Raw genomic sequence first — 25,922 nt, forward strand, 5'->3', positions numbered from 1 at the left:
GACGCGGTGGAAAACGTCTATGCAAAACGGCCGCGGAAAACGTGGTTACCGCTTATGTTTGTAACCGGATCTGTTCACTATGCGTCCGAAAACTAACCGCGGCAATACGTCTTCCACGGGAAGGCGATTTTTCGCTACAAAAATGACCGCGCGGTGGCATCTTTTCGCATATTTGCAATAATTTGGAAAAAAACGTTTTGAGGAAATCATTGACATCGCTTACCCTCCATTCTATCTGCATGCCAGAGGGCACGCATGCCGTAATCAAGGGAAGTCACTGGTCGGACACTGATAGTAGTCTCTCAGACAGATTGACAAAGCTCTTACGGACGAGAATCCAGAGAATAGGAGGAGTGTATCAACTAGCCGTTGAATGTCACGCTCTCACGCGCAGCAAAGTTACCCTCATGTAATGTTCGATGCCGGAACCTTTTAAAGAAATCTTCATAAAGCATTCGCCGATAAACCACGTCGTAATTCCCCGTAGAGCTTTCGAATTTCGACGGCGCTACAGCACTAATCAGGTGTACAAACCCAAAGGCGAATATCGGCTATCGTTTCATCGGACGGCTATCGTATGCATGTTCAGGAAAGTCTCTCAAGGTATCTTGTATGCAGGACTTGTCGGTCCGGCCGGAGAAGTGCCAAGTTTCGGCCCAAGTTTATAGTCACGCCGGTGCAACAAATGCTCAGCAGGCTTTCAAGTGTGAGATGAGACACCGAACACGCGAGGTTGCGGAACCAATGCGTCTGCAGTGCTCTGTCGGATGTCTCAACTTTCGGCTACAAAACCGCGCGATCTTAAAGGTAGAAGGAATAAAACCGCCATCCAGACTGTGAAGCCTTCATGAAATGAGAAGAGCCACTATAGTTAATTGCCTTTGTGGGGAACATCTCGGACCCCTCGGCTGCTCTGTCGATCTACATAAGCAATTTTGCTACAGACAATGTACAAAGAGCGTGCTGTATAGCGCGTTAGAGAGGAGCGGCGTCAACAAAGCAATCCCCGCGCCGACGGTGCCGCGAGTGACGGAGCCTAGCATATTGCGCAAGTTCTCGCAAGCAATGAAGTGCAGGATACAGAATAACAGAAGCAAGTGCGTTGCGATAGCAAAGCACAAACACTGAAGGCACGTGAACTTCATTTGCAATTTCCCGCAACTGCAACATGACACTTTTTAGCCTCAGGCCTCCGCGGAATTACCGTTGCTAGAGGGTTCCGAGCCCCACCACGCGGTTGTTTCAATCTTAGCAGCTTTAACATTTGTGTTTATGTGTGTAAAGCAACTTAAAGAAAAGGCGAGAGCGTGTCGCAAGATTTCGGCGCCCGCATGAAACATGAAAGAAAATAGCGGCTGCGGTTTACGTTACAGCCCTGCACCCCGCGGCGCCTCTCACGGATAGGGTGCTGCTCTCAAAGACTCTTGTGAGATAACAGTGGTTACTGATTTCGCTATGTCGATGCTTATATAGATAAATCCTGCTTGCGCGATGCAGGCTTTCTTAGGGGCTGCGAGCCATAAGTTCACGAATGAAAAAAGACGCAGTTTCGCCCGAAAGGCGAAGCATCGATTGCGATAGCAAATTAGTGGGCAGCCTTACGAAGTAAGCATAGTAGCTTTATCGGCCGTATAAACTTGTAAACATAGGCATACTAACTAAATTAACAAGCCTGGTATCACGCGTGCACAAGCAAACATGAACGCATCTCACTGAATGGCCGCGGATACTCGCTGTCAAAACGCTGGAGTGAGGAACGCAGCAGCAGCGAGCGAATTAACCTTCGTGTCGCCGCTCGCATCAACGCGAACTAAGCCGCGAAAACACAGCGCGCGGTGGACTGTGCCCCCGTCGCATGTGGCTTTCAAGATACAGTGGCCGCCCGGTGGCTGGACGGTGGCAGTCGTGACGGACGGACGTGTTAAGGCTGTTTCACATGCTGCGACTGTAGCGAAAAAAAAATCGGTGCGGTCGCACGCGTCGCAATGCGATTTTTTGAGGGCTAAATTCACATATTGCGATGTAAGCAATGCGACTGATGCGACGACCAGGGTTGCTTGCTGACAGGTTTTGTCGCACACGCCGCATAATTCTTTTAATGTAACGACAAAAGACGTGCGCGTTATAAGATAATTGACCTCTCTTTATTAGGACCAAATAATACGTGTGTTTTGTAATGTAAAAACGTTTCGAATTTTAAATTTTCTTTTTTTTTTTGGGGGGGGGGGGGGGGGGGAGTGCGCAACGGCGGTTCCTATGCATGACGTATGTACGTAAACAGCTGCAGCTGGTTGTTCAGCGCTGTGTGTTGTCTCATGTGCCTTCTATGTGTCGCTCTGGTTGAATTGGATAAAAAGTCCGCAATATAATCAACGTTTATTGGTTTCTGCGTAGAAAAAAAATTCTCCATCAGAGAAGATACAACTTAACGTGCATTGACTATTCGAAAACAAATTTACTCTGTTTATTCAAGCCACGGAGTTAAATATGCTGTCGTAGAAAATTCATTACGATAGCCTGCACGCTTGGCATGTCAAATTTAATCAGCACGTGAGGCAAGATAACCTTTCAAGATGCATCGGGAAGTTTACGGGTGTGGAAAACCGACAGGAAAAGAATGCTTCTAAACGGTCACGCGTTCAGCGCAACGTTGAAACTTTGGGTACTTTACTGTCTTGTCATTTGCCCTTGTAGAGGTTGCAATTATTTGAACTGCTCCGTACGAGCTATTTCTGTATGCTACTCAACAAATTAAAATTGTGGCGACCCCAAAAGGTCATGTCGTCTCGTGGGGATCGAACACCTCGTAGTATTGAGAGCTCGCATAGGTGTGTCTAAAGCATACGAGGCGAAGGTGAAGATGCACTTCGTTTGCTACGTAGCGCGTCAACGAACGCATAGGAGAAATGGGAGAATCGAATCTGCAGCACCAGTTTTTTTTATTCTCTCTTTGCGTACGTACCGGATTCAGCAACCCTCCTCTGCGCGCATCGCACTTGTTGAGAGAGACACCATTTTCCAAAACAGACCGCGAAATAGCTCTCGGCGCAATTTCGACGGGAAATCCCAGCGATCGCTGCGAAGTTGCGATGCTGCGACCAACTGGTTGGTCGCAGCCCCAAAATCGCGGAGTCGGCACTGCAACCGCGATTTTCGTCGCATGCGACGGAAATCGCACTTCCCGTGCGATGAAAATCGCATCATGTGATTTACTCCGGGGCTCCGTGGCGGCGACGAAAACAAGTTTTTTTGTGCATGCTTTGAGCTTGCTGTTTTTTTTTTTTTCTTTTTAGCCTTTAAATAGTAGGTTGGAGGTGGCAGGGATGTCAGCTATTGTTTTTTTTTTTTCCTTTTTCGTGTGTGTATCGGGTGTATTTAGTTTTGTAGGAACGCCAGAACGTCTTTTCCAGACACGTGTTTCAACACGTGCGACCGCCTGGGACGTTAAGTCTTTTTAATCTTGAAATAGTAGATTGGAAGTTCTTCTTTGTGGGGTTCTACGTGCCAAAATCAGTTATGAATATGACGCACGCTGTAGTGGATCGAGGGCTCCAGATTAATTTTTGACCCCCTGGGGTTCTTTAGCCTGCACTACAACGCAAGCACACGGGCGTTTTTGCATTTCGCCTCCATGGAAATGCGGCCGCCGCGGCCGGGATACGATCCCGCGACCTCGTGCTCAGCAGCGACACGCCTTAGCTAACTGAGCCACCGCGGCGGGTTAGGTTGGAAGTGTCAAGGATGTTAGCCATCAGTGTTTTTAGCATTTGTGTATCTGTATCGAGAATATTGCTTTTGTAGGACAGTAAGACCGTGGGTACGTGTTCGAACACGTGCGAACGTGTGTCATATAACTTAAGTCTGCTCGATATTTATTGCAGATACTTTGTGACAAATTGCGGATAAATAAATTGTTGCATTTGAAGGCTTTAGGTTCTGTGCGTATCGGTCTTTTGTAGGTACGTTCTTCGGTAGGTTCGGGGATAGCGTTTGAGAAAGCCTAGTGCAACATATGACAAAAAGGGCGGTAAAGCGTGTAGCGTGCGGGGGGGTCCCTCAAGGTAGACGAGGGGACCGATGAGAATAACATGAAAACTGAGCCAATTGACAGACACTGTGATGTCGATGATAGGCTAAAGAAAATGGAGGATGTCCAGGATGAGCTTGTGAGACGGATCGCAGAGCTGAGAAATGAACTAAATATGGAGCGTGATGCACGGAAGACAGTAGAACAAAGACTCCGAACAGCCGAGGAAAAACTGAACAGGGCCGTCCATTACGAACGAAAATGGTAGTGCCGATATGGTCCCTATAGAACACCATAGTGACGATGAAACGCCGGCTCCCGGCGGCACCGCACCGGCAGTGCCCACAAAGCGCATAGAATGCGTGGAACATGCAGGGTGCGCAGCTGGAGGGAGTGCCACCTACCTTGAAGCTGCCGCGAAGGGAAAGCAGGAACACAGGGGTCAATGCCCTGTGTCAAATCCGAATCACGTGGACAAGGAGGACAAGGGAAGCCGGGTGAGGCCTCGTCAGGAGGGGAGAGTGAAAAGGTGATAATCACCGGTGACTCAAATCTGTCTAAGTGCTCAGAGGCAATTGTGGAGCGGGTGAAAAAAGAGTGGCGGTAGGGATGTTTCCAGGGAGGACATTGGGCGATGTCATGGAGCGAGCTAGAGAAAAGCTCACGGAGAATGCGCAAGCACGCAACCTTTTAATAGTAGCGGGCGGCCTAAATGACGTGCTGAGCAGGAAAGGGGCGGGACTAGCCCAGCGTTTGGCGAAGAGTGTAGACAACTTACGCTAGATGTCCCCTCAGGTGCACATTGTGGTATGCACGGTGCCGGAGGTACTTGTACGTGACATGACATTAACGTACAAAGAGCAGTTGCGGCCACTAATGAAGCGATTTGGAAAGTGAGCCAAGAGAAAGGTTTCGAGGTTGTGGAAGTCGACAGGGAAGTGAGAAGGTATGGTGGTTTTCAAAGAGACGGAATCCACTTCGAATACAGGCTTGAACGTGAAGTGGGCTGGCGACTCGCTGGTCTTGCAATTGCTTTTTTGGGGGGCGCACGGGCGCTCAGGAGGCCAGGGTAAGTAGTAATGAAGAAGGTCCCTTAGGGGAACATCTGACTAGCAGCACCGGTAACAACAGAAAAACGAGAAAGAAAAGAGCTCGCTGTGCAATAGGTTACATAAACATGCAGGGTGGTAGAAGAAAGGAAAAGTGGTTGGAGATTCAGGAGCAGTTAGAGAACAAATAGGTGTGTACGCGGTTACAGAAACGCACCTTAGAGACTTAGAAGAGCCACCAATGATTGAAAATCATGTTTGGGGAGGGTGCAACTGAACCAAATTGGAAAGAAAGGGAAGGGGAGTCGGAATGCTCATACATCAGGGGGCCAAATGGGAAAGAGTAAATTCAAAGTGTCAAGAGCATCTTTGGCTATCGGGCACAGTCAGTGGAAAGAAAACTTGGCTGCGCATGAGGTATTATTTATGGACAGGGAAAAATTGCAAAGAAAAGAATGAAGAGGTAGTGGGATGCCTCCTAAGTGCGGATATTAAGAATTTCGGGAATGAGGGCGAAATTATCCTGGTGGGTGACATGAATGTCCACATACAGGATCTAGACGGTTATACCGAGAACAACGGGAGGTTGTTCTCTGTGAGCAACGTACCCTCGTTATTTTGAATACGGGGCCTAAATGTAATGGTCAGATCACGTGGGAAGACGGAAATAGACAATCGGCCATCGATTACTGTCTGATGACAGAAGGAATTTATGATAAGTTGAAAGAAATGGTCATTGACGAGGAAGAATATAGCAGTATAGGGAGTGACCATAAACGCATCATTTTGAAAATGGGATATATAGTTGGCAAAGAGAGCAAGGAGCGAAGAATTACCAGTGCGAATTTGAACGCTGAACAAATAGCAAATAAAGTCACAAGAGTCGAGAAAAACTTGAGAAATGGCCGAGCGAATAGTGGGAATATGATGAGCTTTTAAGTGTAATGGCGAGAGAAATGAGGAAAGAGAAGCAACATGCTTGTCGGAAAGGAAAAAGGAAGCCAAAGAGCTGGTGGAACAGGGAGATACGGGAGACGATCGACCAACGAAAGAAAGCATCACGTGAACAAGGCAGGCGAAAAATGCACAACTGCCACAGGATGAAATAGACAGAAAATGGGAAATATACCGCTGAAAAAAAAAACCATGGTTCAAATATTAGTTCAATCAAAGATTAAAGGTGAAAGTGAACGCTGGTTGTCAGAAATACGTGAGAAAAAGAAGGCCGGCCGCATCTAGAATATTTTGAAACCACATTAACTCATTAGGCGGGAAGTCGGTAACCGTACAGCAACATATCCTTGACGAAGATGGAAACAAACTGGAAGGGGACGCGGCATTAAATTACGTTCGAAAAATAACAGTCGAATCATTTCAGGGCAATGACCAGGTGGTTTCTGAGGGGAAAAAAAGAGAATGAACGAGAACCAGACGGACAAAAAGTTGGTGCTGAGTAATTTCAACTGGAAGAAAGCTAAAGAGAAAGTTCCTAAACGCACAACCACAGGTTTCGACGAGGTTCCCGTTAGGCTGATTAATGAGCTAGGACCAAAAAGTAAGGAAGCTCTGTTGAAAGCAGTATAAAAATGCTTACAACATAGGCGAATACCAGACCGTTGGCGACAAAGTAGAATTACTTTAATCTATAAAGGTAAGGGAGAAAAGGGTAGAATTCATTGAGGGAGATTTACCGAGAAAATACCGTTTGCGTTGAATGGGAAGGGATGAGGAGTGAGGATAAAGTTGATATCAACAAGGGACTGTCACAGGGTAGCCCCTTATCACCGCTGCTGTTTATGAAGTGCAGTCATGGACAAATGAAACCAAAACAAGAAATTATTAAGCAGAACACCTTTCGCAAGTACTAACTCGAGAGCGCGATTTCACACCGCTACGTATACGGTTGCCAAAGATGGTATAAGCCTCACAATAGGCGTAGAAACCATAATCGTGATAATGTTACATAAATTGCTGAAATAAAAAACAAAAGAACGCACCCTAGCTAGCCCTAGCTTGTTCGTATTTCAATTGTCCATGACTGTACATGGTAAGGATGGAAAGGGCGCTAGAAGAAATCAATATCAGGTTTAACCTCTCATACAAACAATCCGGCCCAATAGTTGAGCAGCACTTTCCAGGTTTATTTTATGCGGACGGCATTGCGTTGCTTGCTAACAAGCAAAGTAATATGGAACGTCTGGCTGATATCTGTGGAGAAAATGTGAGAATTTGGGATTAAAATTTAGCGTTAAAAAATCTGGTTTTATGGCATTCAATGAAAACAGTGAACAGACAGTGTTGATACAGGGCCAGGAAATATCTCGGGTAAAAGAATACAAATACTTTGGTGTATGGATAAACGAAGGCGATAGATATCTGGAGACACAGGAAAAACCATAATAGCAAAAGGGAAGATAAATTCAGCCATAATAAAACACAGAGTGCTATGGAGATACAAAAGGTACGAGGTGATCCGGGGTGTGTGGAAATGTGTAAAGGTTCCAGGGCTTATATTTGGAAATGCGGTTGTTTGCTTGAAGTCAGGGCTGCAATCAAGACTCGATGGTAACCAAAGGTCAGTGGGACACTCGCATTGGGCGCTCACGGGAAGACTACTAATGAAGCTGTGCAGGGTGATATGGGCTGGACAAGTTTTGAAGTGAGGGAAGCGCAGAGTAAAACTGATCTTGAAGAACGACTGAGGAATATGGAAGAAAGTAAATGGTGTGCGAGAGTGTTCAGATATTTGTACAGCAACAACATTGACCCACAGTGCGGAGGAAAAGAACTAGGAAGCTTACCAGCAAGTATGCGACCGGTATGGTCAGCAACACGGCAACAAAGAACGACAAACGCAAATTGAGAGAGGCTGAGAAAATGTCATGGGTGGCGGCAATGGAAAAGAAACCTGCTATGACTAACTAAAGGGAAAAACGAAATCAGGAAAGAAACAATTTATGATAACTCAAAGGGAAGCTCCTTACTTTTCGAAGCGAGATCAGGATGCCTTAGAACGCCTAGTTATAAAGCAACGTACACCAAGGACGAAGACGCATGTGCTTGCTGCGGTAAAGCCAGGGAAACGATGGAACATGTTTTATTGGAATGTTAAGAAGTCTATCCAGCTGCCAGTCTAGGCTCCTCTGACCTCCTTGAAGCTCTTGGGTTCAGGGATAGCAGGGGGAAAGTAAACATGTCGGCTATAGAGATTAGTAAGAGACGGTTGGAGGTTTAATTGGTGGCAGAAAAGTAGGGAGACCACAAACAATGGAGACGTACAGAAACAGAGTTCCCAGTAATGGTTCAAAAAGATTGATGCTTGGAATTCTTTGTGTTTGTGTGTTTTCTCAAAAATAATGGTAGGACATTAGGCCAAATAATAACAAGAGCTTCGTGGCGCAACCCACCACCCCGTTTCAAAGGGGACGCTCATAGCATCCATTCATCTATATAATCTCCCCCCCCCCACCCTACCCTCCCTCCGGAGCCTTGCGCACGACGGAAGACGGCGCGCTTCCTTCCCGCTTGCCTCCCTTGCATGCGTGAGATTAAGCCGCGATCGCTGGCTAACCCTCGCACGCTTTCACTCGCCGATACAGCATACGGCGCGCGGCGACGATCTTATCGCTCTTGGACTTCATGCGGAACCTCACGGCGACGCCGACGGCAGAAATGCGCCTGGAGTGTCCAAATAATTATTGCAATTAATTTAGCAATTTAGCAATTTGTAAATTAGCGCTAACATTCGCAAATGCCATTCTATGCTTAAAATCGGATATATTGTCGGGTTTGGAAGTTAACCAAAGATCAGTAGGCTGGTTGGCTTTGGGAGCCTACAGTAATACCACAAATGAGGCAGTGCAAGATGACATGGGTTGGGCCTCTTTTGAAGTCAGAGAAGCACAGAGCAAAATTAGTTTTGAAGAAAGGCTCAGGAACTTAGGTGAAAATAAATGGGCGGCTAAAAGGCACAAGTATCTCTACATGAAAAGCGTGGACACAGAATGGAGGAAGAGGTCAAGGAAGTTGGCAACCAAGTACAGGATAATCGAAACTGTAAATAGACAACCAGGAGTCACCAGAAAGAAAGTGAGAGAAATAGAGACCGTGAATTGGATGCAAAGAATGGAAACAAAAAGGTCAATGGAGATTTACAAGAATGAGAAGAAAGAAATTAGAAGGGAAAATCTGTACGATAACACAAAGGGCAGTGCATTGTTATTTGAGGCTCGAGCCGGTTGCCTAAGGACCAAAACATACCGGAGCAAATATTCGGAACTAGATGAGGCTTGTGTATGCTGCAGTAAAGATCCAGAGACCACTCAGTACATCCTAATGGAATGCGACGGGATCCACCCAGCCAGAACCGTAGGTAACGTGCAACTCCCAGAAGCGCTTGGGTTTAAAGGGGAAGGAAACATCAAAAGATCAGCTGTAGAGATAAGCAAGAGTCGATTAGAGTACTGGTGGAAAAAAAGCAGGGAAAAGATGGATACGACCTGATCTCTTAAAATCATAGGTAGCGGTACAAGGTAAACTTTTGAAAAAAAAAAAAAGGAAAAAGGTTAATGAGAGGTATACAAAAATGCTAGATAAAGAACATGCATAGTATACCTGATTAAATCAAGCAGTCGAGGTGACTATTTGTCGCTGCCCCGTTTCAAAGGGGATGCCAATTAATCATCATCAATAAAAAAATGCTGGCTCTCCCGTAAGCGAGAGTAGATGTAAGCATGCAATGGCTACCGGTAAAGCAGATTGGTGCGGCAACGTAGGCCTTGAAGCTTACTGAGCCGAAATGAACCTGTTTTGAACTGAACCTCACTGTAAGTCTCGAAACAACCATCCGCGGCGCGCCGGACGCTGCCGGCCTGGTCCCGCAGCGTGGCGTCATTTCTCGAAGGAGGCGGCGCAAAACCCTCGCCGCGGAACTCACGGACCGCTATTGTTGAAAAGAGCTCAGGCAACCCTGTCTCAGCGCCAAAAGATGATAATAAAGTGTGTGGTGCACCGTATCTGCCTTTTGAACGTTGCTATTGGAAATGACAGGTACAACTTCAGCGTACAAGAAGTTGCAGCTTGAGTGATATTGTGAATAAACATGAAGAAATCGTAAGCAATATTTTTTTGTAACTTGTTTGGGTAGTAACCAGCGCACGTAATGCGGTCCTATACAAGGCGTCGGGCGCCAGAGGCCGCATTTTCCTAAAGTTTTGACTAGTTGCCCGGATCTCATTTTGCTCTCGCAACGATGCCCGGATGTTTTCGCGGGTTCTCGTTTCGTGCTCGCGCCCATTCCCGTCTTGAGTGCCCGGATAACGATTCTAGATTTTCGCACAAGGTCTATTGAAGGTTGCTGACAACGGGAGCATTAAAAAATTAAATTATGAGGTTTTACGTGCCAAAACCACGATCTGATTATGAGGCACGCCGTAGTGGGGGACTCCGGAAATATGGACCACCTGGGGTTCTTCAACGCGCACCTAAATCTAAGTACACGGGTGATTTCGCATTTCGCCCCCATCGAAATGCGGCCGCCGTGGCCACAACGGGAGCACTTATAAAAGAATTTCATGCTTTAAAAAAGAAAGGAAGAGCAAGGTGCAATCGCTATATCCACGCCCCTTTTACTATATGACATGACGCACAGTATTCGTACTTGCCCGACTGAATGCCGTAAAATAAATAGCGCAGTTACGAATGGGCAACTCTATTCCATCTGCGGTGGAGCAGCGAGAGACCGCCGAGAGTGCGCCGCCCCAGTCAGCATCCTTGCGTCAATAACGGCGCGAGGCATTATAGTAAAACTGGTACCGTGTACTTCCAGCTGGCGGTGCCCCCAGCTACCCCTTTCCATGTGGCGAAATGAACGAAGGACCCTTGTGTTGGGTTTAGTATTGTGGCTAATATTCTATGGAAGATGCAACACGCACTAGAAGCTTCTGTGTTAGACTTTGGTGGCTGCAAGCAGGTGACAGGGGCGAGGAGGAGGCTTGCGATGCATAATACAGACACACAGTATACACGAGCCATGGCCGCCATGTGCCTGCGTCCAGGTGACATTGGTGCGGTCGATTTCGCCCTGCCCAGCCTGGCGGAGGCCACTGAGGCCAACAGCACTTGCAGCGGTGCGGGGCTCTGCGCCGGCGATTGACAAACAGGGGGCACTACATGGCGTCGTTTTACGTCCTGAAACCAGTCGTGTATGCGCCTCGCAGCGAAGGCTAAGCAAGTTAAACTTAGGACACATGTGATAGCCGCCTCTAAAGTTACAATGACATGAAACGTATTATCAAGGTATTTTCGGCATGGTTTCGGCCAGCCTCATGGAATCATGCTATGACCATGGTATTATCGTGGCCGAAATGCGCACTGTGTGAGTGTTTGCCTCGACCCGTAAGCGTGTCACTTGCAGTCCATTTAGGCAAGGAGAATAGAGCAGTGAGTGTGCATGATTGTGCAATACTTGACGCTCTGTGTCATCAATATCAAGACAAACCGTGCATTTTTAGGAAATTCAAATGAGCTTTAAAGAAAAGTGCCATTAAATCCTTTGGTTCATTAGATATCTGATCTTAATTATTAGTGCAACGCTCCATATGAGAGAAGCCAAAGAGCACTTGCAGCATCACCCAACGCTGATCTTTACGCAACGATACCTATATCACGTAGTTTTATTTTTCAGCTTTTTTTTTCAGAACTCGGAAAAAATCAAGCAACATACTAGAAGATGTGTCTTCGCCCTTGAGTGCCTGGATTATAGCAATACCAAGCTTGATTTATATAATGAGGCATCACACGCCTATGCGTGTATCGAGCGGAAATGAAACAACGCTTGTTTTGAGAGGACATATAATGGACGGCGGTTGAGAGGAATCATTGCCAATTTTGTTATAAGACTATTCGCAGTTATATATATTCTTATAACAAAATTGGCAATGATTCCTTTCTAACCGCTGGCCATGTTATATAAATACGAGCATTCCGCCTCTTATTACTCGTATATTTATTCTCCATTCTCATCTGTAAGCATTCCTCTTATCCTTTTTCCTATAATGGGAAATTTTAATCTGTTGTCTGCCGCGCAACAAATTGGTTGGGATAGCTGATACTATCTTGTTTGGGATAGCTGAACAGGGAGCATCGAAACTCTAGCTCCCTGCCCCTGCCTCGCCATTCCGAGATCAACATTTGATACACGAGACGAATCATAGGATTACGCCCGGCGACGAGCAAGTCCGAATATCTGGCAAAAAAAAAAAAAGTAAAAGGCTTCAGCTGCGCAGTTAGAGCTGGAACGCCGCTAGTATGCTGCTCGTTCAGCACATATATACAAAAGGTAAGACGCCTGCTTTTCATAACCGCTACACGTGCCTTCCATTCCGTTGTTTGTTGCTCGGCCCACATTCATTGCAATCGTGAGGACAGTTGCATTTTCGTCCGCAACTTCCATTTCTATATCGCAAATAGGTCACTGTTTTTCCAGGTGATCAGAAACGGCAATTTCGGTATTGCGCAAGGCGCGAAGAATGTCGTTCAATGTTACAGCTCGGCTGCGGTTTTATACAAGCACCGAGAGAAGTGGACAAAGTCAACTTGACACCTTGCACGATTTTGTAACGTACTGTAATTAAAATTTTACACTGCGTTCAGTGACGCCTTCAGCGCGGAGTTTAGGAGTTGAGCCTGATCCGTCTTTACAGTCGAAGAACATATACGAAGCGCGAAGTCGCGGGGGCGGATCAATGAAACCGACTCGAGGCAACGCAGTATATAAACTGAACGCAAGAACGAAAGAAGAGGAGAGACACGGTACGCACTATTCGGTGACAAGGATGATCTCCCGTGGCTTTTCGTAGGCGTCCAGCAGCCGTAAGAGCCGTGGGTGTCCCCGGAGCAGGTTCAAGATGGCCAGCTCGTGGCGCATCCTGTCGCGCTCGGCGGCGCGCGTGCAGCGAACCATCTTGGCCGCCGCGTCGGTGCCGTCCGCGAGCCGCGTGCACCGGTGCACCACGCCGAAGCGACCCCTGCATGGCGGCGAGAGAAGGCTCGGAACCCCCACCACACAAAGTATAGCGTGGCGATCGTGGGAAGCAGGCACATCGAGAGGTGAATGTATAAGCGAAGACCAGGAGAGACGCGACGTCGGGTCTTTAAGAAGGCGCAGAGTGTATACCGGGTGTTTTAGCGAACACTTTCAACAATTTCTAAAGACTGCCTGCGGCAGATAGAGCAATTCTAGTCCATGAGCTGGCCTACTTCAAGAGGTGGACACGACTTGCGCAAGACAATGAAATGAGTAATCGACTAATTACCAAAACTTCACGAATAAAGCACATATTGAAATTAGCGAATTCTAGCAGGTGAGACTGCATGACATCCACTTGAAAATAACTGTGTTGATGACACCGTTTACGAGACATGCGCCGTCAAACCGGCGGTAAAAATGCACTGTAGTTCCACTTACTTTCTGAACAAAACGTCGTTTTAAGTATTGAAGCGCAAAAGTAACTGGAACGCCAATGCATTTATCGGCAAAGTTCGGTAAGTAATATCTCGAAACTGGTGTCACCCTGAGAATTCGTTCCAAGTGCATCCGCCTTGCGAACTCGTCGGCTAGAAAACATGATTTTAGGGTGCTAAAAAGACACACGCAAGGAAGAAACACAGAGTGCCAACTGCCAAGTAATTTATTGAAATAGACGATGGGGCAAGGTGTAATTCATGCGCATGCGCAGAACAAGAGATGATGATATGACACTGAAGGATTATCTCTGCCGTTACATCGGTCCTTCAAACAAGCCCTTCAATGTCACGTCAAATCTCTTGCGTTGTGCGTGCGCACGAATTACACCATGCCCCATCTTCTATTTCAATTAATCAATTGGTAGTTGGCGATCTGTCTGTGTGTTTCTCTCTTGCGTGTGTCTTTTTAGCATCCTAAAATCATGTTTTCCAAATCGCCCCAACTTGCCCAAGAATAAGTTTTATACAGATATATCCCCGGCAAGAATTTGTATATTGCAATATGTGCCATGAAGTAATTAGTTAAAAACCTAATTAGTGAGTTTTGTTAATTAGTCGATTATGCATTCCAATTTTTTTCAAGCTCATGGGCTAGAATTGTGCTACTTGCCACAGGCAATTTAAATAAGTCATAGTTTCGCCCGAAAGGCGAATCATCGATTGCGATAGCAAATTAGTGGACAGCTATACAAAGTAAGGATAGTAGCTTTATCGGCCGTATAAACTTGTAAACACATGCACACTAACTAAATTAACAATCATGGTGTCACGCGCGCACAACCAAGCATGAACGCATCTCACTCGATGACCGCGGAAACTCGCAGCAAGCGAATTGACACAGGCACGTCCTTTGGCATAGACACGTCCATTTCCCGCTACGCGAGCGCTACTCTGTTAACATCGTTGAAATCCGTGACGTGGGGCCTTCACATTTCAGTCGATAACGAAATGAAACACGTATAGGCAAGCCTTACAGCGCAGTTGTCGCACGGAGGGAAATGCACGCGATGTCAGACGACACCGTGCCCTCAGAAAATGAAAAATAGTTTCATACTAATGTTTCTATGAAATCCAGAGCTATAGCGTCTACATGTGTTGCTAGTATTGGGCTCTGCAGTCAGTACGAGGATGATGGGAAGTGAATGGATGTGCTTAAACATCGTTCTTCTGGCTTCAATGTACTTTGCACATGCTGTTTTTCGTCGCAAATTCGAGCTAAAGCAACAGTTAATTTCTGCCGCTAGTCTTCGTAACATCATAAACAAAAATAACTGTTCAGAATGATATATATATATACATGATCGGTGAGACACGTACTCTAAAAAGTGTCGTGATTTCTTTAGGCGCGGGTAATGAGGCAATGAAATTACTTTCGGAAGTAAAACATTTTCTGCAAAAAAAAAAAAACGCTGACGGACGCTAGACTTCTTTCTCAATGAGCTGGTATACACATTGAACGATTACCGCGCCCAATCTCCATCTAATAACCTTCGTATGAAACTGTATGGCAATTGCGTCCGCTGAGGCTGCCGCTCTACAAAGGCATCTCGCTGTGGGCCTCGAGAGCGTTTCCGGAGCACGCGCTCGACATAACATAGCGAAAGGGCTGACGAACGAAACTGGCGCGCGTCCAAGGATTCTCGCTGCGCTTACCAAAAAGCCTGGAACCGAGTACAGTTACAAAACCTTGGCGTTAAAGAAATGGGTTTAGGACGTTAACAACTTCTTCAGAGCACCAACACCATCGCGCTGTCATTGATCCTGCTTGTAGATAGTGGGCGATTTGGCTTCGCCATTTTCTGAGACAGGTCAGTTAGTCTAGCGACAGCCCTTGCCAATTGTCACGTTCGACTCCGCGTCATCACGTGCCGTGGTAACCGAGCGGCTTTTTCGTTCCGCTGCTGAGCATGAGGTCAGCGACGGCCACATTCAAATGGGAGCGGAATGCAAAACATGATTTATGTTAACGCAAGCGAGTACTCGCACCCCAAGACATTAGAAATGCCTCTCGCTAAAAGTCACGTCGTTATACATTACGGGGAGAAAAGACAATTGAAAGAATGCACGATTCACAATTCCTCGCGCCTCTAGATTGCGTGAGAGCTTTTACCACATTACGGCCACATTGTCTAAGCTTTCAGTTGAAGTAAAAGGAGCTTCGCTGTGAATATGTTTCATTGAACTACGCGGCAGTGCTCATTCATATGAAAGTCAAGGTTGACCAAACAGTAGAAAAATAGTGCTTCCGTGAGCCGCTAAAAAAAAATAAAGGTGCTCCTTACAAAACAAACGTTAGCAACACTTCGCCGTTAGCAGGCGCGTTTTGACTACTGTAAGAAAAAGAAAGAAAAGAAAGAAAGAAAGAAAGAAAGAAAGAAAGAAAGAAAGAAAGAAAGAAAGAAGCGCCACCCTCCTATCCCTATTCGACAGAATGACGCTTCCTCGCAAGTACATTGTTAATTGAAAATATGATAAACAATGAGAGTAGAGTGAACAGAAGTGTCAAGTGTCGGACCATGTAGCCTGTTTTCTTTTCTCTCATTTTGCGTCAGTATGAAAGAAAGAAAGAAAGAAAGAAAGAAAGAAAGAAAGAAAGAAAGAAAGAAAGAAAGAAAGAAAGAAAGAAAGAAAGAAAGAAAGGTGTCCACTAAAACCTATGAAGGTGTCCACTAAAACGAGCTAGTAAAACGAGATACGTAAACTGCGAAGCTGGGGGTATAGCTTAAGTTACTGAACCAGAAAATTCTTAGGTTTGGTGAATGTTGGTACATGCGCCACTTGCCTTTATTTCCTTTTTCATTCTGGTATTCTTAAGTTCTCTTGTTTTTATTTATTTGCGTCTTTTGCAAGCTTTACACGATATGCACCTTACTGAGAGCTCAAAGGCGACCAGTGGGACTAGGGGTCCGTCGCCACTCCACTGTTTGATGCAAATATTTGCTCAAAAGCCGACTTATCCAGATAAACGATCTTCAATATTAATGACGCCCTTGATTCGTGTCGAACTCTAAAACGGCGCGGAAAAACAACAAGGCGATAGCGGGGTCTATTTATGAAGCTACAGCGCAGACTCGAGTCAAACCTCGGGAAGCTTATAGCAGAGGCAACTTCATGCAGTTCTATCGTGAGCACACGGCACTGATCTTTTTAGATATCAGGAAGGCAGTTTTCTAGGCCAGTGTCATTCCGATTAAATATTTTTTCGTACTGCTTAAGGTCGGCTTCGAACACATAGTGAGCCTTTGAGGTCGAGAAGGTCACTATGCGGTTGGAGCCAGGCCTGTCCAATACATTTTCAGAGCCGTCGTGTTCACCTTGTCGTGCCTCTCCGCGTCATGCTTGCCGTGGTCATTGCTCCGGTGTGCGAAGTTTCCCAACTGCTAGGCGTGCCGTTGAAACGCCAAACTGTCCAGACAGCTTGTAACATTATATACGAGGCACGCATTAGGTTCAGCGTCAAATTCGTCCAGCCAGAGGAACGCGAAGCAAAACAGGATCAGCTTTGAAGGCAACGACCCGCGATAGGCTCGTAATGTTCGGCGCAGCAGAAAAAAAAATATCGCATACGAAAAACACTTTCGCGGTGTAACGCAATGTGGCAAAAAATGCCCTCTTTTTTTATCTCCCTATCCATTCGGCAACTGAGCGCTTACGCGACTAGTCAATAGCGGCTGATGGTGAAATAATCTCCAGCTGATCGCGGTATACTCTAGGATGCTTTCCAGATCACTTTAGTCGTCTGGACCTTATATTACCCTGATCACTGCAGTCGCCGTGTGATGTTAGCGAATAAAGAAAGCCCAACTTGCTGCGCTTTTCTCAGCATCAGATTTAAATATGAATGCACAGACGGCCAACACTCGCAGAAACCAGTTATCGTGATTCGGTCGATTAAAAAAAAATAGAAAAGCGCAGAGTGATACAGACCTGCCCACCGACTCGTGCACGTGGTAGTTTTGGCTGAACTCCTCTCCTGGCCGCATCGTAACAGGAAGGCCTGGTGGTTCGGTGATCTCTGCAAATCACGTGAACGAAGACACGCGTATAAGCAACATGAATGATTCGGTGCAACTTCACGGCGCTTTCCAAACTCGTTGCCTGCGTTTGCGGAGCACGTGTGCCCGGCGCCTCTTAGTACACAACACCAGTTCGTATACCAAGCATCCCATAAATCACGATGTCGTGTGCTTCCAGCTTACCAGGCGCCAAACATTATGGTGATATATATAGGGTGATGCGTGGCCCGAAGCATAATCGGAGAGGCTGCAGCGCTGCGAGCCATTATGACTCCCAGGACAGCGTTGCTCCCCCATTATTCCGAATGTCGGACCCTCCATTTTGCATGAGGTAGTTACGGGAGTATCTTCACGCAAAAGCAGCCGTGATGCTGCAGAACCACAAAAGTGTACGCACTATGTCCCACGTTGCTCGTTATCATCAGTATAGGCCCAATTATCCTGAAGCTAATTTTTTTTAATGTGCAAGTTCGGGGAGCAGCAGGGTTATGTGAAATTTTATGCAGTTAACTTGAAGGAGGCCTTTATACAGGCACACTGAACGTTAAAAAACGCAGTTCAAGGTTTATGTTCTAGAGAAACGTTTCGAAAGAAGGTGGCTCTTTCCTTGAAGATGATATCTATTCTCGGAGAGCATCAAGGTTTCTTTGATCGCTTCCTAAGGCGTCACTCGCCACGAGTTGTCTGAAGAGCCTAGGTCAATAAAGCACAATATGTGGAGCTTTTGAAGGATTTTCGGGGAGAAGCAAGAGTGCATGCTTGGGGAGGACGGTCCCGGACGCTCCACGATGGGAACACACGCCTACACATACACCATCGCTGACTAGAGAGTTCTTGGCCAACAAATTGGTGCCAGTTTTGCATTACCCTGCGTACTCACAGGAACTTCCAGAAACTTTCTTTGGTCCCCCAAATTGAGATGAACTCTCAAACTGCGCTTTGTACCCACTGACGTCATTAAGAAAATTTGCAGCGTAGATGCGTGACATTCCAAACGAAGTTTACTAAGAAGCCTTCTATTCACGGCAGAACCATTGGATCCGGTACACAGACTCACTGGGAGAACTACGTGAATGGTGGCAGAGGCTTTTATCTTCTGCGAGCGCGTAGGTAAATAAAACCAACGTATACCTGCAAAGTTCGCAAACTTTAGGGTAAGACTACGTACACGCCCACTGATCTCTACTATAGGGGGCTGGAGAACGCATCGAGCGCCCTCGACTGACGCCAACATTGTCCCGGGAGCTGGCGCTTTGCAGCGGCACTTCGCCTGCACGGGAGTGCGGCATTTCCTCGCCTAAAATACCTCCTGCCTGTTGTTCCGTAAACACCGAATCAAGCCCGATGAGCCGATGAGTGTTTTTAGAAGACATTCAGAATTTTCCATCACAGTTCCGACAGCGTCGCTAACATGAGTGGCGTGCGCTGGAAACACTGGTGAAAAGAAAAAACACTTATTTAAGAAAAACAATCGCATACGGGTTCAGAATAATGTAAAATCTCTTACCAGACATGTAGAGACGACAAAATCTCCTAAAATGCGGAAGACCACAAAGAAACATTTTTACGGCAGCACTATTATGTGACAGTACGCACTAGTAAGTGCAGCATACGACCTGCTTCCGTAACAATCCGCCGCTGCAAGACACCGCAATTCCTCTGGCTTCGCCTGCGCCCGCCTCGGCGAGCGGCGAAGCGGCATCTAGCAAAACAGAGTAGAGATCAGTGTTCACGCCTACTCGTTCTCTTCTTAATTTGCATGCTCAACCCGGAGTCAGTCGCAGTCAAGAAGCTAACCACCTTCTTTTGTCCTGCTTCGCGGGCAATACCTGTATATTCCGTAATAAATAAACTAAAAAAAAAAACCAGCCTGAACTGCTTTCGAAGAACATTGTGCAAAAATGCGACCCCTAAAGCGAGACTCGATGGCAGCGCTCACCTCGTGCCTCTCGCTCATCTGATCGTGATACGGCATATTATTGTCCTGTGGGAAGAGTTATATTGGTCAAGCCGGAAGATGTGTAAACGAGCGATCCCGAGACCACGCCTTGAACATAACGTATGAACGCATGCATTTGGCGGAGCACGCCAACTCTTGCGGTTGTGAGGCATTGCTTCGAAAAGAAAATATTCTTAGCAAAAACTGCAATGAGCAAGCTCGCTTGTTACTGGAAAGATTTCACGTTCAAAAAAAAAAAAAAAAAAAAAAAAAGGGGGGGGGGGGGGGGGCGTTAGTGAGCGTTCTGTTTCTTTAAAGGGAAACTTAGCACCTAGCGGATTTCCGCTGAACTTATTACGTCATACGTTCTGTTTCTTTGTACGCGAAAGAAATCGCGGATTCCTCGAGGCGTATGTCAGAGTCAAAATTCGTTGTTTTTCATGTTTCCATTACCGCATCTTACGCATGCGCGTATCATATATACATTTTATGACGACGTTGTAGAATAAACAGTTCGCAGTAGCACTTGTCCTTGGTCTACACCATTTTCTTTCGTGCCACGTCTGCTTTTTGCGCTATTTATTCATGTCAATTATGCAACAACTAGGCTCTCTGAAAGTCCTTTTAAAGCCATCGTCACCGAGCTCTTTGAGACTGCACGTGACACTACAATTCTCAAGGAGCGCAGTGGAGTGGATATCTTGTTTAGCGACAAGCTTGGCACCGGTGTACTTACTCAAAGTATTCTATAAGCATAGCCAAAGCATGTGCACTCACTGGCAGTAAATTTCGGAGTGCGAAAACTCTGCATGCTTAGCAGAAAGCTCGTGAGATTAGTAAACATCTAATGGTAATAAGTGTGAAAGCAATGGTACAAGTCGTATAGACAATCAATATTTCAGTGATAGGACAGCGCGCTGACTTGATTATCAGTGCTTTTCAAGTCATGGCTTTGATGTTGAATGCCCTTACTGGAGTTGCGTTCAGCGACTGTCCCAGACGGCAGGGAATTCTGTTTAGGGGACTCCAGTCCAGCCTACTTGGAAAGAACGGTGACGAGTAGCGAAAGAACACAAAAGCATTACTCGCACTGAACTATATGCAGTTAGGACTTCAGTGCGATTTCCGGCTTTGTGCGTCGTCTTGCGTGCCCGTCTGCTCGCGCAGATTGTTGCCTTTCATAACGAACCCGTCTCAAAGAAAGTAATTCGCTCCCCAGCAAGTGGTTGGATTGCTAAAGGTACCTCAGAACATGCGTTCAGTTGAAGACTCGTTACTGAAGTGATGATTACGACAGTTACCGTAGAGTAGCCTCTTCCCACATAATTTCTCGAAAAGGCGTGATAACAGCAACGCTACATGTGTCTGAACTTGTTACGTTTTGCTACGCTCGCCCTTCGACACTCATTTTGCCGGCGTGCGTTTAATACGTGCATGCTTTCTTGGACTTGGTGCCAGCATGCGTCGCAGTCTTACTGAGAGGCAATGTTAACATAGATACTTAGAGCGTGCAATAAAGTTTGCTGTGATTTAACTACTCACCCCCCCCCCCCCCCAAAAAAAAAAAATTGTATGTCTGCCCTTAGGTAAATGCAGTAAAGGTGTGTTGTTCTGGAAGATGCAGTCTTTGTGTTTCGGAATGGCATAACGTTATCGTAGCAAATTATATAAAGGAGGACCGCGCTTCACTTGCGCCATTTGTGTATTTCCACGGTACTGCAGATTTAATAACGTAGCAAGCTGTGACGCTCCTGCTTGCATAGTGCACACAATAACGAAAGGTTAACCTCGCTATAACATACTGCGCTGACTAATGCGTTTCAGTTGCTCGGCTCGGCCCGCGATTGCAACGCGCACTTTGAGTGCTGCACATCTCGGCCTTTATTTTATAGATCCATATACCGGCAAAAGCAAATCTAACTCCCTCAGCTTTCGATCCAACAACGATGCCCATCAGCGAGCGCACGTTCAACATGTAAGCGACGTTCCGAGTTTGAGATGTCAAAGGGCAAAGCACAGCGACGCACGTGCTTTCGACTGTTAACGCCGCTGGAATGCGGAGCGTATGCGCCGGCATCTCACAATGAGTGTTCTGTACGAGAACTTCGCAAATAAATCGAGCAGACTTGCGCATTTGTAACTGCAGCTGTAGTGTCACATTGTACAAAATCATCATTCTTTTTCATAAAGTATACATAAAAAATAGGCTTGCGAGTCCTTGAAGACAACACACAGATGGTCATTTTTTTAATGACACGCTCTCTCAAATGTTATACCAACAGTTGAACTTTAGCAGCCGAGTACGTACAGACAAATTCGCCTTTTCATAATAAGCTGATAGACTGGTTAGGCCAGCACAACGCTCCACAAGGACGGCAGAAAGGATACACGTTCTTGTCTTCTTCATTTCGTCCTTATGTAACGTTATGCTGGCCGAATCAGTCGATATGCACAAACTAGCCCAGCGAAATGCCATGTTAAGCTGAAAGAACATGTGCGCAGTCCACAGCACCAAACTGCTTCCAGCATCAGCGCATGGGGGGCGACAGGAAAAAATGGTCATCGACTTTGTGACCGAGTATGGCATGCTTGCACTTTTCCTGCTGCTCAGAGTCAGAAAGAAAACGGAAGCAATACACCTTAGAGCATTTTTTTAGCGGTGCCCAAACGGCGGCCGGGTCGTCACGCAGGCTGCAATCATTGCCACCCGCACGCAGTCGTTCGAAGACTTGGAACAAGTTACTTTTTTTGGGGAATTTATAGTCGTCTGAAATGCCTTAACAAACGCGCGAAAGCTTTTCTAAAGACAATACGAAACTAGAAAGTGGCACTGAAATCGTTGGAACGCCATTGGAATTATGAGGACTATCTTCCATCATTGAATTGGTACACCTAGTTCTATCTAGCGATAAGTATACGTGCAAGAGATTCCTTGGAGGTATTTGCAGGGTGAGCCTCCATATGAGCGTAGTGCACACCGGGAATCCGGTTCTCATACTCGCTCCCGTGGTCTGGGCTTTTGTGGCTGCAGGCCGCTTTGTTGTGCGCAGCGGCACACGTGATCTAAGGATTCTCCAACGTATTGCGTGCTTTATTCAAGGCGAGCAACCGTATACACTGTGGACCTGTTTATGAGCAGTGTATCCTTCCTTCTACTCGTATCATATCACTTTTTTTTTCTGTTGTTGTAATGTCAAGCTGCGCATACGCCGTTCGAAATAGCTGCCGAGTAATTCACAAGCATTGCTTGTGCTCAGCGGAGAAGCGGCATTCAGTAAATGATAATGAACGGATCCCGTGTCTTCACATCCGTACGGCATTCATGACCCGTTTTCAATATTTTGGAGTGTGGGGTCAGGGCTAAAATATAAGCCCGTAACTTCGGACCACCTTTACGTGTGTTTGTATCTGGCGTGCCTGGACGCCGGATACTAACCACTTGTGTATACCCTTCATATCTGGCTCAAAATAAAGTGATCCTGAAATAAAGTAACGTCCGTTTGGAACGCTTTGGGCTCTGTAGAGAAAAAAAATAATCCGGCTGGCGGGATACACGTAAAGCCCGACTTCAAACGAATGGCTGTCCAGGTTTCAGTGGCATGACGTTTAAAAATTTTGTACGTGCATTGTTTCAAAAACAAGAATGAAAAGAAACAACAGATGGCGTAATTTACCAAGACTTTATTAACTTTTCTGCTCTTAAGGAATTTCAAGAAGAGACAGATCGCCTCCTTTTACGTTGTAAGAAATATAATACTTGTCGCCAAAAGCTATCAGAAAGACTACAGATCCTACAATAAAGGCCGCTGTTACTGTAAAAGTTCCTGGTACGAGCTGTTCTGTTCTCTTTTATTTTGTCAAAATGGTTACAACCTGCGTGCACCAGTTTGGTGACTATGTCGGAACTAAATTTAGTACGCGTTGCGAGTATTAGGAATTTTATTAAGATGAACTCTTCCCAAATTGTTTTCTGTTTGGCACTGAAGCTTTCATTTTCGTTGGTTTAAAAATGTTCTCCCCTACACAAGAACAGCGCTGTAACAGGCACCTGGGACATGTGCTAACATCTCCTTACGCACATTCAACAACAGTGAAAAGAAAGAAAAAATAAAGTGCGAAGAAAAATTAAAGAACGTGTAGTGCGCAGGCAGACGGCACAGCAGCCCTTATTACACTATGTGATCAAAGTGCAGATAAAATAGTATATGTGACAACTGATTTGGATTCAGTGATAACAGTCAAGTTGTTTTGACTTTATACTGCTGCAGGTACGCGTCTCAAATAGGTATGACGCTATAGTTGAGAATAGCAACTGGGATCTTAAGTATCCTAAAAAGACAAGGACATGCATAAGGACAGACTGTCTGTGGTCGTCTACTGTTGTCTTTCTTGTCTTTTTAGCGCTACTTAGGAACCTGCAGTATGAGACCAATTTACCCGAAAAACTGCCTGGGAGCCTGAGTATTTCAACACCATTATGGACTTCAGGCCAAAATAACTGAGCATTTTGAGCACAGGCAAAAAAAAGAAAAAAAAAAGCCTAGGTAGACGAAATCGAAATATCTCTCCATAGCTGTAATTAAGCACAAGCTAAATAAACTACAGTAGGTAGTCCACCTCCACCGCTCATTACCATCATTCATTGTTTATCCGCTATGAGCAAATGGTTCGCTAAGAGAAAGATAATAAACTTTATCCAAAAGAGCCCACGAGCGTAGGTATAGCTCCTCCGCTCTGCAGTGGGCAGTCCCCTCTGTCCAGGAGTCCAGCGGCCTTAGCAGCCCTTCTCGCTCGGTTGACCAGATTGAGCTGGTCCGCAGAGTTGGAGCTGGACAGCGCTGCCTCCCATTACCGTGTGGTGAGGTGTGTTATGGGTGTGAGCTGTGGTGTGTTTGCGCAAGCCCATACCATGTGGTGAAGCTTTTCGCGGCGAGTAGGGTGTTAAACAGAAGCGGCAATAAAACGCTGCCCTGTGGGACACCGCACTTAACAGTGCGGGATTCACTCTTTATTCCTCCGACACACATTTTCATCCGGCGCTCCGATAGGAAATTGTGCAAAAAGCGGAGCAGAAACCCCAGAATGGGTTTGTGCTGTTATGACACAAGGGGAATAGAAGCCTTAAATGCATTTACGCATGCGTCGTAGTGTTCTGTGCATACACCTGCCATCATTATTCTTCCCTCGACAGACATCAAACATCGTGTTTGTACTCACGAAGTCACTACGCTGGCGTTTCACAGTGTGCAGCCTCATGAACTGCTGTTTGGATTTCAGCATAGCACTTGAACTGTGCATTGCATTATGCATTGTGTGAGATTAAAGTTGTGACCTGTGTTGGGGGTGCATAAGCACAAGCATTGTATGAGAATACACACTGCATAGGATGACAATAAACAGTATTATACGCATCGCATTTAATTTTATTGGTTTATTCAAACTATTCATTAAAGCTTCGCTCCAGGCAGATTCTAACATGTACGTTGGATGTGAATATTTATTTTGCTTCACTTTTTTCGGTACTCTCGTATTCAGTCAGTTCGCACCTAGAAGAATACTGTGTCATTAGCATTGAACGTGAATCGAGGACGTGAATTTACACCTTTTTACGTCGCACCCAGTGTGGTCAAACATCCATGGTATTTTCATTTTTCATGTCAAAGGCAGTGTTGCTTGAAGCGACTGCCTCCTTCACCTGACCATCCAATCTAGGACGAAACGCGATCGAGTGATCGTATTTCCTGTTCAATGAATGAATCAATCAATCAATCAATCAAATAAAAAACGCTCTAAATGAATGAACTGAACTACCCAAGTCTGTAGTGCAGGCAATCATCTTTTTCCTCTGTTGAACTGCGAAATTAGTAAAGAACCTGCCCTATCCTTGGACCTCAGCAACGGTGAATGAGACAAGTTCGCTAGACGAGCCCGCTGGTTTATTAAAAGCTTAATCTTTCGAAAAGCGTTTGTTCCGCTTCCCTGCTCCCATCGATAAGTAAGCTATAGCAGTCAGAAAATAGTGCATGTTATTTTGCAAGGCATAATCGACGAGCTTGTTCTTTAACTGTATCCTACGAGTTATACCGCCCGGCGTACATGCGAAATCTTTTCCAGTACAGAGATCGCGGTGACTGCTGTCAATAATTCCTCGCGAGCTCATTGGGCGCGAATACAACACTCCTATTAGCAACCAGCGCTGAAACTTCTCATGCCAACAGCAGCGGCGCCGTGGCACGCAGCCTAGCGGACTAGAAAGTAGCTTTCTGGAAGGCATGCTTCCAGTTCGCGTCCGCAGTTTCGCCGCTCGTCTTGAGGCACACGCGTCCAGCTTCTGACCTGACTGGGCACCGACTTGCTAGAACGTG

At 46.0% G+C, this 25,922-nt stretch overlaps 1 protein-coding gene across 4 annotated transcripts in view; it reads right to left on the reverse strand.

Moving 5' to 3' along the window:
* LOC119458055 (myosin light chain kinase, smooth muscle-like) overlaps nt 1–25,922 on the reverse strand; it is a 205,612-nt gene that overhangs the window by 13,894 nt on the left and 165,796 nt on the right. For all 4 annotated transcript variants that reach the window (XM_049665491.1, XM_049665492.1, XM_037719854.2 and 1 more), the window contains 2 exons: nt 17,530–17,617; nt 12,897–13,103 (listed from right to left, as the gene is read on the reverse strand). In XM_049665491.1, coding sequence (XP_049521448.1) covers nt 12,897–13,103; nt 17,530–17,617 — 295 coding nt within the window. The remainder of the gene's footprint in view (nt 1–12,896; nt 13,104–17,529; nt 17,618–25,922) is intronic.

The sequence above is a fragment of the Dermacentor silvarum genome, chromosome 1 (assembly GCF_013339745.2).
Source record: "Dermacentor silvarum isolate Dsil-2018 chromosome 1, BIME_Dsil_1.4, whole genome shotgun sequence".
Taxonomy (NCBI): Eukaryota; Metazoa; Arthropoda; class Arachnida; order Ixodida; family Ixodidae; genus Dermacentor; species Dermacentor silvarum.